The sequence below is a fragment of the Merops nubicus genome, unplaced genomic scaffold (assembly GCF_000691845.1).
Source record: "Merops nubicus isolate BGI_N331 unplaced genomic scaffold, ASM69184v1 scaffold16914, whole genome shotgun sequence".
NCBI lineage: Eukaryota > Metazoa > Chordata > Aves > Coraciiformes > Meropidae > Merops > Merops nubicus.
Genome location: NW_008603751.1, coordinates 37,577 through 54,559, shown reverse-complemented (window position 1 = coordinate 54,559; position 16,983 = coordinate 37,577). Strand labels below are relative to the sequence as shown.

Sequence of the window (16,983 nt, the reverse complement as noted above, 5' to 3'; positions counted from 1 at the left end):
GTCCTGCTGACCTCTCACTGACTTCTCCACTGAGGTTTCTCCTTCACGGTCGCTGGAGTGAGGTCTTGTGCACTTCCCAAAACAGACCAGCTCAGCAGAGCATCCAAAAGCTGATGTGCACTGGGCCATTGGTGAGAAAGTCCTGCCTGGGGGAAGATTTCTGATGACTTCATAAATCTGATGTCACGCGTTGCCAAAAGGATGGCCCTGACGTGGACACTGAAGAGACACAAAACCTCAAAATAACATTTGAAGAGGTCCCTTGATAGACTCTCTTTTCATGGGAATTTCTCAGAACACATTTGGCAGCACTTTACACTTCTGGGTTCAACAGATTTTATTTTATTTTTGAAATTCAAACCACTTACAGGAGATGTGCATAGATTAGCAGCGTGCCACACCAACGTTCACCTCTGCTGCAGTGGGGGCTCCAGGTGAGGCAGGAGTGCCAAGGCTGGGAGCACATGTTTTGTCTAGTTGCAAAAGCCACTTATACTCAATCAGGTTTAAAGCTAAACCTTGTTGGGTTAGCAGTTCAACTGCTGTTAAAAGGCATGGAAGAACCATTGGACAGTTGGTACTTTTCCTTCTCTATGTTGTCGTGCTCTCCTTTATAGAACCATGGGGTCTTGCAGTGAGTTATCCTCACCTCTTTGAGCTCAAGAAAACTAAAATCTCTGGGTTGAATATAGCAAACTTAGGAGAGGAGAAGAGAAAGGGAGAAATCAGCTGTAACTTCTCAGCTCAAGGTGGTCAGATTTGGCCAGTGGAAGAGGTAGCTTTGAGCTGCAAGCTCAGCTTAAGGCCACAGACTTGGGTCTACTCCCAAGTCAAACTGAAGGAACAGAGCTGTAGAAGCCAGCAGACCACCTGGCTAAATCCTCCCAAACAGTTCTTCAAGACTTGAGTGGCCCAACAAACGTGGTGGAGAGTTTATGATCAATTCATTTTCACTCCAGCTCGTTCCCATTTTCCTGTCAAACCAAAAATAAACCTACCAGTTTCTCTTAGCTGTGATCAAATACTTTGTAAGCTGCCAGTGAAATGAAAACCCGAGCCAAGCATCTTAGGTGAAACAAGTTTTTGTACAGTGTTTTCTAAGATAATCAAGCAGGTTTCAGCAGGTTGGTGTTGAACAAGTGTATTAGTAATGTTTAACATTTCAAAAGCAACTGAGACATGCAGGATGTTGAATCCTAATGAAAGTCAAAGCAACACACAGTTACAGCTTCCGTGGGAGGCTTCAGAAACCACCTCCCAGCTGTTGACTCTATTTAGAAGGGAAGTTAAAAAAATTTGGATTCTCTCCAGAAGCATTTGGAGTGTCTTGCCTGGAAGGACAGTAAGTGTGTGACATTAAGACTCCTCTTCCTCTGCTCATCATACCTGATTTTCCCAGTATGTATAGGTCTGCTAGACCTTCTTCTTCCAACCTGCTCAAGCCATTTCTAACACACACAGAGATAACACTGGCTGGTTTCTCACAGATTTCTTTCCAAAAAGACTGTTCTTTTTGCCTTTTTTTCCCACACGTGTGTGTGCCATTACCTGCTTGTCTTCCTAAAGTGGAGTCAACCACGCATGAGCAACAAAAGTGCTTTGTCAAATATAATCTCTGCCCTCAGGTACAACTAGGGCAAGAAATTCAAAGAAGGCATGAGAGAACAAAGCTTGCAGTTTGGCTGAATGAGAAGAAACTAAAGCCCCACTGATTTCTGTTTTGAGCCCTTTCTTTTGGAGTGGTTCTGGACTAGGCATTAAAATACTCTCCCATCCCTGGCAGATGTGGGTGGAGGTTGGCTGATGGTAGCCAGGTCTACCATGGTAGCTAGGTCTGTACAGCTGCCAGGTTATCAGTGCCTTGGAAGGAGATAGTCATCACTCACAGCTCACAACAAATACCCCACGGGTGTTTTCTCTGTGCCCTGAGCCTGACAGAGCCTAACCCCCAGCGTACCACATCTGTAGCAGGAGAAGCCACCAGCACCCAGTAGATCAGTAGCTGTTCTCCATCATCATGTGATGGTTCCCTGGGGCCAGACCCACATCTCCAGCACTGAGACTTCTGTAACGTGCCAAGGATGCTCCTTAGTTGACGAGCGACAGGTTATGGGCTGAGCTGAGCCAAGTGACTCTGCTCATCTGTCATCACAAAGAGGCAAGTCCTGCCCTCCCAGTGAAGTGTGGTGTGAAAGGGGATGCAGGGTCACCACCAGCAAGATCATAGCAGCGGCTGCACAGAATGATTGGTTCATTCCAGGTTCATGCAGGTCACCATCTGGTGATGTGATGGTGGGGAAAGCCCTTTAGCTTGTCCCAGAGGTCTGTGATTTCTGGTGCTAAAGGTTCTGGAGCAATTTGCTGCATCACATACTGGGCTACAGAGGTGGAAGCAGATGGGAGAAAAGCTCATGCTGTCTATTCTGGCCAGCTGAGACATTTCAAAGGGATTTTTTAGATCTTTTCTGTTCCTCTGGCTTGTTAAAGTTTTACGGGTAAGAATCCCCAGTTTTGACCTTCTTGCAGTCTTCATTTGCACTCTCTGAAGATTTGTGTGTGTAGATCAGTGTGCCAACAGGTCTGGTAGCAAAGAGAAATAAAAGAAAAGGTAGAAGAGGAGGCCCTGCTGCCTACAACTGGTACAACCTGTGAGATGTCAGCCTTGTGAAAACAGTGAGGAAATGAGTGAAATTGGAATAAGAATGGGGAAAATCTGAAGGTCCCATAGAATTGGGGCAGGTTGCTTTTATCTCAGTAGCCTGGAGCCCTCATGACCCTGGAGTTTCCTCAGCTCCTGATGCAGGCCAGCTAACTGTTCTCCCTGGTAAAAAAATATAAGGTTTGGCTGGATGGCAACAGTTAGATTTTCCATTTCTGTTCATTTCCAGCACTCCATCTGGGCACAGTTTCTGCTCTCTTGACTTTGCCAGAGACTTTGTAAGTTATTAGTGTTGCAGTACCAACAGCAGCAAGGGAGGGATTCTACATGTCCCCTAAGGTGAAAGATGACCCTCATTCCCTCAAGCCACAGCCACCCCAATCTAGGTAAGGCATCATCTGTTGTTTAATTTCAAGGAGCCAGAGTGGCTTTCTTGAGCACCTAGGTCATGTTAATCATAATTTAGATCTATTTCTACAACAACCACCTGCCTCCCTGAGTTTTCACTCCTTGTTCATTGAACATCCCATAGATGAGCATGTCCATGCTCTAAAACCATCCCTTTCTGTTCAAAACTGCTTTTCCCTTTCAGTCCAACACTGCCTTCTCCTCATCAGGCTGTCTGCTTGGTGCCATCAAGAGACATCATCTCAAACCCTTGGATGCAAACGTGGCATCTCTGCGTTGAGAAAGGGATGAAATGCAGCATGATTTTGCCTAAGTTTAACAAGTTTTGGCTTCCCAGTTAACACTGCACCTGGATTTACGCCAGACTGAAGTTACAAGACATGTAGACATTACTCACAAGAGGCAAGGCCAATGCTTTAAAATAACCTCAACATTACTGGCAGAACGAAGCCTATTTTTCCAACAAAAATGACTTTGCTAAACACATTTGTGTTACGTGAATTTGGAGACCATGCATGAAAGTCACAGAGGCCTCTCTCAAGTTTCAGCTGCACAAGGAGATGCGTTTCCCTTGCTCCTTTGGCTTCAGTATGTGGTTTCCCTTGTGACCTGGCTGGAAAATGTGTGGTTGCTGGAGATGCTGTTGGATTTCCTGGTGAAGGCCAGTCGTTTCTTCTTCTTCCTCCATGGCAGGCACAGGAGTGTGAGTGTAGAGAGGAAGATCTGTCGGAAGTTTGCAGACACCAGGTTGTAGAGGATGGGGTTGATGGCTGAGCTGACGTAGAAGAGGACGTTTGTCAGCATGTAGAAGTAGTGGTAGAAATTATAAAGGAAACTGGAAGAACAGATAAAAGAAAAATCTGAGTGTGGAGAACTGAAACAATTGGGAATCACAAGGGTGAGAAGAACATGGTTTGTTTTTTTTTTGCCTAACCTTTCTTGGTGGAGGACGTGAGGTTACCAGTGGAAGTGCATGAGCCACCAGGAAAACAGAAACACAGAATCCCAGTATGGTGAGGGTTGGAAGGGACCTCTGGGGATCATCTGGTCCAGCCTCCCTGCTGAAGCAGGTTGCCCAGGATGGTGTCCAGGTGAGTTTTGAGTCTCCAGAGCAGGAGACTCCACAACCTCTCTGGGCAGCCTGCTCCAGGCTCTGCCACCCTCACAGCAAAGAAGTTTTTCCTTATGTGTAGGTGGAACTTTGTGTGTTCTAGTTCATGCCCATTGCCCCTTGTTCTATCACTGGGCACCACTGAGAGGTGCCTCTTAACACCTGCCCTTCAGATATGGATGAGCATTGATAAGATCCTCTCTCAACCTTCTCCAAACCCAGGTCTCTCAGACTTTCCTTGTCAGAGGGATGCTCTAGTCATGGAAACATTTATATTTTTACCTGGGACTGGCCAAACGTAGGTCAAACATCTCTGCAAACATCTAACCTCAATCACTAGCACTTAGAAAGTGATGTACACCCCGGGTCCGGATGTGATATTTACCTCCTGCATCCATTCTGTCTTCTAAAATAGATGTGTGAAACCGAGAAACCAGATGGAAATTTGTTTCTGTGTCATGCATATACATTAGCTTGGCTTTCTGGCTGCAGTTCTGGTCTACAGAGCCTGCAGAAGAGCCAAGATCCAGGAACAGATGTAGCTCTCTCCTCCCCCTGGCAGTGAGAGCTGCCTCAGCTCATTCCGTGGGTCCCTGGGTTGGGATTTGTCCGTACCCTTGGATAACATCCTCTATTTGGGGGATGATAACGTGCTTTTGATACAAATCCTGACCATCACAATATAATGTTTTCAACTAGAATTGGTTAAAAATGCTTAGGGGTGTGTGTTTTTTATTTTAAATTGTATTTTGGAAACATCTTTCCTTGGACAACTGGGATCAACAGCTCTGAGCTGGTGAAGGGTTTCTAAACACCGTGGGTCTCATTTGCAGGAAGATGTTCCCCAGGATCATTTATCCTAGTGGAAATTGCAGACCTTTTTGTTAGTCTAAGCACTGTCTAACAGAAGATGAATAGGCGTGTGCTGGAGTCCATCACCAATCCTCCACACCCCCTCAGCACTGCCAAGTCCTGCGTGGCCCATCCAGCTCTTGCAAGCAGAGGTCCTCTATAGAGCTGTGAAGAATTAATAGGGCAAAAAAGTCTCTTTTTTTTCTGGGGCAGACACAGGGGTTTATAAATGAAGACATCAAGCTGCTGCAAGCTCTTGATTAGCTACCACACTGATAGCTCACCATTCATGCTCTGTCTGTAAACTCAGTGTTTTCCTAAAATTGCTCATGGCTTTTAAAGGAAGAAATAAAAATATGGGAAGGCGACTGCAGCGCATAAATTCACACTAAACTGCAGACAGACTCCTCCACCCCTCTTGCTCAAAGCAATTGCAGTCATTACATAATTGATTGCTGCTTTAAGTGCTTTTCATATGGGAAAGCAAACAAGAAACAACAGTTTGTCCCAGTGTGTGCCTAGAGCTCTGTTTCATGACTGCAGATAGGTTTTGGGTTTTACTACGGATGGATGTACAATTCCATTCAGCAGACTGCTAGATCATAATTTACTATTTTTTTATTTTGTGCTTGGAGTTGATGCAATTTTAATGTGGTATAGTCGCTCTGCTTTTTGGGGTTGTAGATTATTTTTCTTTCCCTGTTCATTGCAGCAAACAGAGCTGGTCCCAGAGAGAAGAGGGACAGAACACCATGGGACGAAAGATCTTTCATCACTGAGTGCATCTCAGGCTAGCTGGGTGCGGATCCCCAGGCAGAATTAATGCTTAATTACATGTTTCAAATGAATAATAGGTTCTTTGGCTGCTTTATTGAGGAACCTGGGCAGATGTGGCAGAAAGGCTGCACGGAGCTGCTGGTGAGTCCTTGCACGTCGGGCATTCAGTGTAGGTGTGCAATCATCCCTCAACTCCCTGAGAATCTGGGTGGTTTCTAATCAGTGGCAACTGCTGGTATTTCATTTTGATCCACCCCCTGCAAATCCCAGTTACTTCTCCACCTGTGTCATCTCTCCTGTCACCAAGGAAATGTGGTGTCATGAGGCTAAATTGTGTGTTCACAGGAGCTGCTCTGTCTTAAGGCCAGTGGTTGATGTCTCTGCCATGGAGACAGCAATCCACTTGGGAAGTATAACCCCCCCCCCCATCCAAATCTCATCTCAGCAAGAGCTGTCAGAGGTGAATATCCATCCCTGTTGTTAATGGGGGCGATCCTGTGGTCGCAGCCACAGCAGAAGGCTAAGCATGATGATGCACTTGGGTTCAAGCTCATGTTTCCTTCACCCACAGCTGGGAGATTTAGGGGATAAAACCAGAACTGCTAATTTTGCTGGCAAACACGGTGAGAAATCACCAAAAAAAAGTAAAATAAAATGAAAAAAAACAGGTGATTGAGGCTTGAACCCTGCACGTGGGGAGCACCTTTGCTCCCAGATCCCCACCTCCAGCTGCAGCCTGAGCCCACACCTGTCCTGGGTGGGGGGGCTCATCCCCAGCATCATGACTCACTCTGTCCAGTGACTGGAGGGGACGTAGCAAAACATGAGACGCCGTATGTGATAAGGGAGCCAACAGACCACGAAGGCAATCACCACAGCACCTGCAAGGTAGGAAAAAAACCCCAAACATTACTTTTTGTGAGCAATTCTTCGTTCGAGGTGACAAAAGGACCTGTGTGGTGTTTATCGCTGGGAACTGTTTTCCTAAAGCTCTGCTTTGTTCTTCTGTTGCCATTCTACAAAGAATTAATAACCCTGAGGGACAACCAGCCTGAAAAAGTCTGTGAAAACAAGCAGAACAGAAAGAATAGCAAGCAGCAATAAACATGGGGGCAGTGATATTATGAAGGGAAGAAGGTGGGAGACAGATAAAGGACTCCTGATGCCTCAGTCAGACACTGGCTTCAAGAAAACCTTATTTGCATCTCTCCTGGTGCTTCGTGCCCTCGTGGCACTGGGTGTTTTGTGCAAAGTGCTCTCGGAGGCAGTCAGTGTATGTTTTTCATCCAGGTAGACAGGGAGCTATAATCCCATTAGTGTGTCAGGCAGAGCCACTGCCCGCAGTCCCCACGGTGCTGGGGATCACTCAGCAGCCCCAGAGCTGCTTTCTGGTGCCAGGGCTCATCCTTTTGCTCTACATTTGTGTAATATCTGAGGCAGGGATTACAAGACATTTAGGGCTGGATGTTGCCATAATGAAAATGATTAATTAGAAGCTCAGCAGAGAAAGATGATGCGTTTTTTTTTCCTTTCCAGGTTCTAGCCAAGAGACATCAAACCATGAAAAATAAAAGGCAACCACTCTGAAAGATAGAAGTGCTGTTGGTAGAGTGTTTTTGTCAATCTAGATTCCAAAAAAGATCTATCAGGCAATCCAGGGAAAGATTTGTTTCCTTCTGTAAGGGGCGTTTCCAGCTCTGTATGAGCCGACAGGATTCTGGCAGAATCCTGGCAGGAAATAAAGAAATCTCAGTTAAAACATAACACAATAAAAGACAAGAAGCAAAACAAGGTTAAATACAATAATTATGTTACTCAGGCAAGAGGCACAGGGGAGACTTGAGGAACACAAAGGCGAGGGAAGTGTCTGTGCCCTGTTTTTGTGGGTGTCATCATTAGCAGAGTCACTGCCTAATTTGTACAGAAATTAGCTAATTCCTGGTGTCCAGCTCTGTGCCTGCAGCCTCACTGCAGCTCCGTGTGCTAGCTCTGTTATTAAACACATAACTAATGATGGAGACAGTTCTGTTCTTTCAGGAGAGCATCTTCCAGGAATGCTGCAAAAGCCATTTATTCAATAAAGGTTTAGGCAGCTGAAGGGACAAGTTTTGGAAAGAAGGCTGCAGGGTCTGTTTTTATTCTCTTGTCCAAGTAACTTCATTATTTCAATTGGAATATTTTTGGCTGCTGTATACACAGTCATTGTGATCACAGATGCAATTCATCACTAGATGGCCTGCAGCTCTTCAGATGTCATCCAGAGAATGACTTTGACCTCCCTCTGATCCTGCCCTGAGGAGCTCTGATGGGGACAGCCCCTAGATGACATGTGGCAGGAGAAGTGAGGAGGTCCACTGGAAAGCTGAGATGCTTGCTGGGCTCTTTCACATTCCTAAACACCTGCTTTTGGCCACCTCCAGAATTAATTTCTCTATCAGATGGACCTTTGGTTTGCCCTACAGGGAGCAGTCCACCCGTGACTCCTCAGGAGCAACCGGAGAAACAATGTCCTCCAACCTCTTCCCCTCCATCAGCATCAGGCCAACAGCAACAAGCCAAGATCACAGCTCCAGTCCATCTGCCTTCCCAGCACCTGTACAGGACTAGCTGGATCTTCAGGCTGTGAGAGCAGCTTCCCAAATATCTCCCAACACAAGCTCATCTGTGCACATCATCATTCTTTCAGAAACCTCCATAGGCAGGCACTTCCCAGTGCCCAGGAATATGGAGGCATGGATCTACAGCAGCAAAAACCCATATTGAGAGAAACAGCTGCTTAACCTCAGCAAACAAATAATCAATTAATTTATCTGTGGTAATTCTGGAATACCCTGTGCAATCACCCTGCAATTAAAGCTCTGCTAAACACATAGTGAAGTACATTGGAGATGCTGGGGCTCTGATTTGGAAATCCCAGCTGGGTAGCACACTGTGCACTTCTGTGCCACCAGCCTCTGCTACCAGACCCTGATCTCTGTGTGTCACCCTTAATCTGTGTGTTCTGACCTTATCATACAAGGGATCAAGCAGATTTAGGGTGGCAATCCTGCTCTGTTGGGTCCTTTCCCCAGCAAGGAATATGAAACATGGGAAGATGTTAATTGTTGTCTAACAGAGAATTAAAGTTTCCTTTTCTCCCAGATACCTGGTGCCTTTTGCTGCTGCCTTCTGCCTCCTCGAGCACATGCTTATCAAAACAGATGAGTTGTAAAACAAATGCTCAGCAAAGTGACTGCCAAAAGGATTTTTTTATTATTGCTATCAGCTCCCAGGACACGTTCTCCATGATTAAGGGCTTGGGTTTCTTTGCTGGAGTCAGATGGAGCAGTCTGCTGGAGCTGAGCACTGCAGGGGAAGGAGTCAACCCAATGCATGGTGGGGGTGACTGTCCAGGATGGTGTTTATGAGGCTGGAGATTTCCTGCCTCTGCTTCTTGAACTAAAAATAAGCCAGACTCATCCTTCACTTCTAATTAATTCAATGAGGTTTTAATAGGAGCAGGGCTGCTCCATGAAATCAGTATTTCTGACTTTTGAGCAAACAAGGTGCCAAAGCTGCAGTTCAGCCCAGGGTTGGGGAGCAGAGAGGGGACCCGAGCAAACCAACCTGGGTGTCTCAGGGCTGTTTGCTCCTTCCACCAAGCAGCATCTTCATTTCCCTTCTAAATCAACCTCCCAATTTAAACGCTTATTAAAACCTGCATTATTGCATCCTGTGGCTTTCTATTTAGTCTACTAGTGGCTGTGTTCTCTGCCTGTTTGAACAGCCTCCCAGAGAAGAAGAGGAGAGAGGAAGGAGGAGGGACAGAGGACGAGCCCTTGTTTGTTTATCACTCAGGAAGTCCTGCAGAGGGAAACATAAATTTTGAGTGGCATCATTTTCATTGTACAAAAAAAAGATTTAAACCGTGCCAGTCTTGATTTTCAGACTAAACTGGATGTGGAAGCAATCCTGGAAGTTCAATTGGATTAGGTGGCATTGAATATTTCAGTTCACCTTGTGTGTGTCCTGTGGCTGAGGCTGGCAGACAGCTCTTCTCCAGGGCCAACAGCTCAAAAATCTCACCTTGGGTGAGCATGAGCATGGAGCACTAGGCCTTGTGTAAAAAAACCACGGTTAGTGCTGGAGGGATGGTTTGTCTGAGCATGGGAACCACACTCAGGAGGGGCTTTCAGTCTCTCATCCCTCTTTTGAGGCTGTCTGAGGCTTGGTGTGACTCAGAGCACCAGGGAAATGTGCCACCACTGTGGACTCATGTGGGACCCCAAGGACCTACTGCAGTACAAAGCACTTGCCTGGTGTTTTCCTCCTTGCTTTAGCTCTTCTATCCCCTCTGGGGTCATATCCCTCCATCCTCTCCTCCTTTCCCTCCAGGAGAGGGAGAAAAGAGATTCAGCTCCATCTTTTAACCACCTCCACTCTTGCTAAGGCCTCCAGAGAAGCTCAGCGCTATCCTTCCTTGATAGTTTAATTCAGATTATTTTGGCCAATTTATTTCTTTTTCTCTGCATTTCAAGAGGAGCTGAACCACATACAGCTGGGGAACAATTTCTGAGCAAAGGGAGGAGCTGTCTGGGTATGTACTGACCCATCTGAAGAACATCTCTTGGCTTTTTCTGCATTTCAGCTCCCCAGTGGCCCCGTGTCTCCAATGCTGCCCAAGGAATTCACACTCCAGCTGCCACTAAAAACATCTCTGACAGTTCCAGGGCTCATGGCAGGGATGTGCATCAGTGCTGATTTCTGGAGAAACAGTTCTCGTGTATGCAAAGCTCCTGGGCTTTAGACACTTCTTTAGCTGATGCCATTACAAGAGAATCTCTCACAAAGGGGAACAAGTGTCACTGTGCTGTTTGATATGAGAAATAGCAAAACCTGGGCTGAGTGTAGTTGTAGCTGGCACTGCCTAGTTAAACCTCAGGGCAGTGTTTATATTACCATGATGCACTACCTGACAGGGCCTAGGCAATATTTATACCAGCAGGCCCTAAACTGGGGATTGTGGGAGCTGCAAGGAGGGGTATGAGCCTAATAAAATCAAAACTGCTTATGCTGGTGTTTGGATTACAAGGCTGCAGAAGGAAGAATTTCCATAAAAGTCGATAGCAACCTCCCAGCAGAGATTGGGGACCACCAGTATGCACCAGTGCTGCAAAGGAGGAGAAACTGGGAATAGCACCAGGCTTGGGAGCTCTCAGTCCTTTAGAAACCCTTGAATACAGGCAGCATTTTCTAGATACAACCCCCCTGTGCTCTTGCACATATTACTGAACAGTGTAAACATGAGATTTGACTCTGATTTCCATTCCCAGCAGCCAGAGATCTGCTTTTTATCTTCCTGTAACATTTTCTTTCTTTTTTTTCCCACTGTAGGAGGATTGGCTCGTTTTTGGATGAAGGGGTAGAAGATGCTTTTGTCCTTGAAAGGAGCCATATCCCCCTAAATGCTTTGTTAGTGGCAGTGAGAGGACAGAGTGAACAGGAAAACCTTTTGGTGTGCAAAGCCAGCATATTTCACTCAGACTATCTTCTCCAGTCCTGATTTTCGGTGGCTTCAGCTGGCAGATTTGAAAAGGGATGTGAATTCCTGCCCCTTGCCCATGCTGGTGACTAAATTGTCCCCTGGCAGTGGTTTTGTCTCTGAGGAGCAAGAAAGAAAAGGCAGGTTAAAGCTAGTCCAGGAAGAAGCTCCGACAAGCAGCACAGCACTCCCAACCCAGTGCAAACTGGGATCTCTTCCCCATTTTCCTTCTAAGGTCATAACTTTTTTGGAAGTTCAAGAATTTGCTCAGTTGTGTTTGAACTTGATTTGTGTCATTCCCCCCAGGGATGGCTGTGTGGTTGGGGGAGATGGAATAAGAAGGACATTTCCCCTTTGAAGAGCAGATAAGGGCTCCTGTCTTCTCCTCACCAGGCTCTTTCTCTTTGGCAAGACCAGGTATAACCCAAACTGATGTTCTCTTCTTTCCCCTCCACTTTTGAGCCCCATATATCCTTTTTTCCCTCCCAGAAAGGTTTCTGCTTGAGAGAGGGACCCTGGGGCTGTATTAATTGCATGCTTCTGCAATGACTAAGGCCCTGGCCAGGCTTGATGTTTAAAAACACATCAGTCAACTTCTTCAACACTCACATCGACAAGTTTAACACCTGGGAAATCTGCTTGCTGGACATGACTGGCCCTAGAGTTGTCTTCAGAGATGCAGCCACAAGAGCCTGCACCCCAGTAGAAATGTCTTGGCAGCCTGGGCAGCAGTGCCAGGGAAGGGACATGGCTTGGGAGAGGAGAAAAAAAGGTTTCCCTGTGCCAGGAGGTGCAGCCCTTGTCCCTTTCTGCTCCTCAGAGGGTGTTTATAGAGTGCTCCACTACCACTCTATGCCACTTGGCAGGCTATAAAGTAAACCTGCACATCTAAACATCTCTGGGAAATATATACAACTGTGATATAGCTAATTTATCCTCCTGAATTTCAGTGTGACACTTCAGCTGTTAAACTCAGCTTCCAGCCATGCTGAATGGCTGCTGAACTCCACTCAGAGCTGCTCAGACTTTCTAGCAGGGATACAAATTGCCATGAATTTAGTTCCTTTCTTGCAAAAGAAATGATTCGTGCACAAACCTGATTTCCTTAGAAAATGGGAATTATGAAATAGAATAATTTAAGGAGCAGATTTCCAGATGGGTGCTCTTCTGTGTATTTGGGCTGCAAAGCATTCCCTCTTTGTGGGAGGGTTACAGTAGATCTCAGCAATATTCTCCCTCTGAAAGAGGTAGCTCAAAATTGGAGCACTGATGAAGAGAAATGAATGAAACATTAGTTCAGAAGGGGAATTACAGAAATTAATGAAATTAAAGGTGCGTGGATAATTTATTGATACTTGTCCTTTGGTATTGAAGAAATGCAGTGACCCTAAAATAATAATGTAAAAAAATATGTAAAAAAAATCTGATTTGACTTCATCTCCTAAAAAGTGTCCTAGTGAGGTATCACCCAGCCCGATGTGGGGGCTGAAGGAAATTCTTTTAATTGGCTAAACCTCTCTAAGTGCTTTATAATTGCTTTCACTAAGCAGCCTCTGTAGCAGAGCAAACACTACCTGGAACTGATTACGTTTTAATAGGCTCAGCCAACGTCCACCCAGGAACATGCAGAGCCTCCTCTTGATGTCCATCAATTTGTGTCAACGTGGTTATCAGAGCTCAGCTGTACCATCCAATAACTCCCTCCTTCCACCCACAGCAAGAATGGATCTGACAGGCAGTCGGGGAGGTGTTGAGAGCTGCTCAGAGGAGAACGAGCTCCAGGCTCCTGTCTTGATTGGGACAATTAATCCATCTCACCAAACTGTCCCCTTTCAAGAAGATATTTTGGCCAAGCAGTGCTTTCAGCCTGAGCCAAGCTCAAATATTCCCTGATTTTTGAGCAACTGTTAGGAAATGTGAGACTGAGTTGAGCAGATGTGTGTTGTCTCTCTGTGTTGGGGTAGAGTATGCAATGGTCTGGGCAGCATAGGTGAGGTTTCACCTGCTGAAGGCTGCTGATTCTGAAGGGGGGGTACATGTGGGCATGTGTGTGTTTAAAATTTATTTATGATGATATCAAATTATTGGCCTATCAGGCTATGCAATTAGAGAAGCTTCACCCTTCCCTGAAGCATCACAGAGCACCCCAGAGACTCAACTTCCCAACACTAGAATGCAGCCAAGGAATAATAATATAAAGGAGATGGTTTGTAATTGGAGAAAAGGAAGGAATATTGGGTGAATGAAGGGAAGTCTGAAATCTCTTGGTGGGAGGTGTATTTTAGCATTGGTTCAGATGTTGCTGTGTTACCCTTATCAAGAGCTGGGAAGCTGCCAGTGCCTTGAGCTCTCTGAATCTGGATTTTCACACCAGGTGAATGCTGACAGCAGAGAGGGAATAACTGTCAGAAACCACATGCTTAATGAATTAATGAGGTGGCTCCCAGGCAGCAGGGCTGACACCTTCCTTGATCCTGATCTCCCTAATTATTTTGTACACCACCAATGTCAGACAGAGCCAAGAAAATACATTAGTTGTACCAAAGAGGAGGAAAACGTTGTTGTGGATGTTTTAAAGCCTTGTAACTTAAAAGCCTGACCACTTTTAGTTCCTATTTCAATGTGAATAAATACATCATCTCCATAGATCTGGAGGAAGGAAGGAAGGTGTTTACTCCTCTGATCTCATCCAGCAGCTCTGCACACCGTGAGCTGCAAAAATTTCTGAGCCCTAGTTTTGCAAGTTCTGAAACATTTCACCCCTAAACAAAAGCAAGCTCTCTGTACTTCAGGCCAAAGTTCACTTTTGGAAATGGAAAATCCTTTGACGGTCCTGAAGCTCTGGTTTTGTGCCAGCAGTTTTATTAGTGTGGACAAGTGTCATTTTTCTTTTCCTATCCTCTTCCATAAACTAACCTTGACTGTGTACATGGTTTTGGCTGCTATGGATCCCAGGATAAATTGTGTGTCCTTGTCTCTTTTTTTGCTATTTTTCAGACAGCTCAGGGGCTTGGTTTATTAAAAAACCAAAAGTTGCCAGGAACAGATGACAAAAGTAACTGTGAATCAGACACTTCCAGTAATGGAGTGGGTTTGGAGAATGAAACGAAGCAGGATTTCACTCACACTTGCTGGATGAAAAAGCCTTTCTGCACGTTGTGGTGAATCACAGACAGAGCCCAGGATGGATTTCTTATCTGCTGGATCTTCCTCAGTCCAGAAAAGGCACAAGGGAGCTCAGTCCTGATCATACCTGCACATAATACCTGTCCACTGCTGCCCATGGTGCCACATCTGACCCACTTCTGCACCATTCCAAGCTCCAGCCTGGAGCCCTCCCTTTTGCTGATTTTTTTTTTCTCAGTTTTTGGAATACGTAACAAAAGCAAAAATTTGCCTGGAGAAGAAGAGAAAGAAAATCAAGCTTGTTGAGAGAAAGAAGGGCTGTTTTTCAGTGCCTTGGAGGAAACGTGGACCTGGTGGTGAGGGGAGCTCTCCCACCAGCGCCCAGCGATGCCCAGGGAACAGAAGGTGTCAGTTTAGGTCTCTCTTTCATTATTCACAAAGAGCCTTCTCTTCTTGATGCTAGAAGAGTATACAAAACTAAAAGGAGAGACAGAGGTGTGAGATGCTGTAGGACAAGTGAGAAAAGGCAGCTTCTCACTTAATGGCAGGAGGCAGAAGTGTTAAGAAACAGAAGAAGATAGCAGGGAACCGAGGGACCACATGGCCCCATCCTCCCAGGCTCACTGCCAAAGCACATCTTGCTCCTCATCCTCCTGTGGATGATGGTTCATTGGGGTGCAGAGGCAGCAAATAAACACAGCCTGACAAGGTCGTGATGGAGAATTTCATGTCTTCTGGGGTTTTGCCTCCTTTTTCTCAGTGGGCATTGCCCAGCGTGGTGCTGGAGCTGGGATGAACGTGGCAGCTTGGCCGTGGCATGGGCAGAGCATGCTGCATGGGGTACATCCCTCAAGAAAATCAGATGGAAATATCTCAGGGAGGTTCTTGGTGCCTCCTCTGGGGATTTTTTCCCTTGTTGAAAAGGTGGTCTTGGCCAGAGCACTTCAGCTACCAAGACCTTTGCCATAAGAAGCTTTCTGGTACCAAGCTGTCACCATCTCATGTGCAGGAGGATTCTCACAGTTTAAAACCAGTACTAGTGTAATTTGTTAGATTTTTAAGGGTACTAATTTTGAACAACTTTTGCTTTATCCTCTGTTAATTTAAGCTATCAGGTTCTTTGGTCTTTTCCTCAGCTTATTTAATTAAGCCATCCAGTGTTTTGCAGCACAGCTCAATTCCTAGCTGCAGGATCTTTTCTTTAAACTTTGTTTAAACCAAAGCTCTGCAGAAAAAGGAAAGGAATTAAGTGATATACACACAGCTTAAATTGCTCTTGACTAAATCATTAAAATGCTGGGCTAGATTTGCTTTTTCAGAGAGTCCCTGTGTGTAAGGTGTAGGCAGTTCTGTTCTTTAGCTTTATGTATTAACAAGCAAAAGCAAAAGAAAAGGATTATTTGTGATTACCCTAAATGTGTTTTTTTGGAATAATAATAATAAAAAAATTGCATCTCTTTCTGCCTTTACCCATGGAGATGTCAAGATCTTTCTAGTTTCTCCATAAACTTATGAATACCCACCTGAGCAGTTCATAAATGACCACTTATGCTCCTAGCTCTCAATGGTATTTGAGACATGGCATGAAATGTGAATTCTTTATTGCATTTGAAACCTAGAGGAAGGTGTTTTCCAGAACAGGGCTTGGGAATTAGTCTGAAATGTGTTCAGATATTTTTAGATACGATTTTTTTTTTAAATCCTTTAAAGAAAGGTTAGGACTCAGAAACATGTCTCTGGGAGAAAAACGAAACAGTGGAAAATAGAGGCTAAAATTCCCTAGGAAACTCTTGGTGATTCAGAAAGAAAGAGATGAAGAAGGAAAGAGACCAAGAGAACCAACAAATTTATTTTCCAAAGTTTAGGGCTTTGAGACAAGTACCGGGCAATTTTGTTAAAGGTTGAAGTGTTTGTGGGCAATTTGGATTTCCAAAAAGAGGCGATTTTTGTTTCAAATATATTTCCAGTGAAAGCGTTCACCCCACTCAACCCACTGCTCTTCAAACCCCATTTCCTTAGACACCCGTGGCCAGTGCCATGCCAAAGGGTGTGGGTACTTACGCAGGACCCTCACGCCGTGCTTCAGGGCTTGCACCCGACCTGGCTCCATGGACATGCTGAGCATGGTCTGCTGCCCGCCGATGGTGCAGACCTGGCTCTCCTGGGCAGCCTGCCTGAACATGACCAGGAGCTGGTTGGCGATGATGGTGTTGAGCACAGAGATGACCACCATGGGGAACACGAAGGAGATGAAAGTGTTGACCTGTGGGGGAGAGAGATGTGGCACGGTCAAAGGATGGGAAGGATCAGTGCGGCAGGAGCTTGGCTTTTATTTCTCAAAGAAACAGAGGAGCTGCCTGCAGGGGAGATGTTTTCTTCCTCTGTTGGCTTTGCCTTTTGAAGGCTTGTTGCACAGAGGGAAAACTCAAACCACCACTGACATATGTTCGTTCACGGGGGTCAACACTCAAAAAAGGCAAATTCATTTGCATCCAATTATGTTGTCTTCCCCTTTTCAGTGCAGCTCAT

The 16,983-nt window shown here is 45.5% G+C and overlaps 1 protein-coding gene across 1 annotated transcript; it reads right to left on the bottom strand.

Annotated features, from left to right (window-relative positions):
• Positions 1–3,514: 3,514 nt before the first annotated feature.
• LOC103771483 (neurotensin receptor type 1-like) lies at positions 3,515–16,714 on the bottom strand. The gene is made up of 3 exons (XM_008938780.1): positions 16,516–16,714; positions 6,598–6,688; positions 3,515–3,902 (listed from the first exon to the last, which is right to left on the bottom strand). Exons 1-3 carry the CDS (start codon positions 16,685–16,687, stop codon positions 3,653–3,655), a joined length of 513 nt encoding a protein of 170 aa, XP_008937028.1. The 5' UTR covers positions 16,688–16,714; the 3' UTR covers positions 3,515–3,652.
• Positions 16,715–16,983: the final 269 nt, after the last annotated feature.

Coding starts and splice junctions, on each gene's coding strand:
- LOC103771483 (XM_008938780.1), bottom strand. CDS start 16,687: ATGGTGGTCATCTCTGTGCTCAACACCATCATCGCCAACCAGCTCCTG. Junction 6,689..16,515: donor GCACGGCGTGAGGGTCCTGC/GTAAGTACCCAC, acceptor CCTACCTTGCAG/GTGCTGTGGTGATTGCCTTC. Junction 3,903..6,597: donor CCCTCCAGTCACTGGACAGA/GTGAGTCATGAT, acceptor CTGTTCTTCCAG/TTTCCTTTATAATTTCTACC.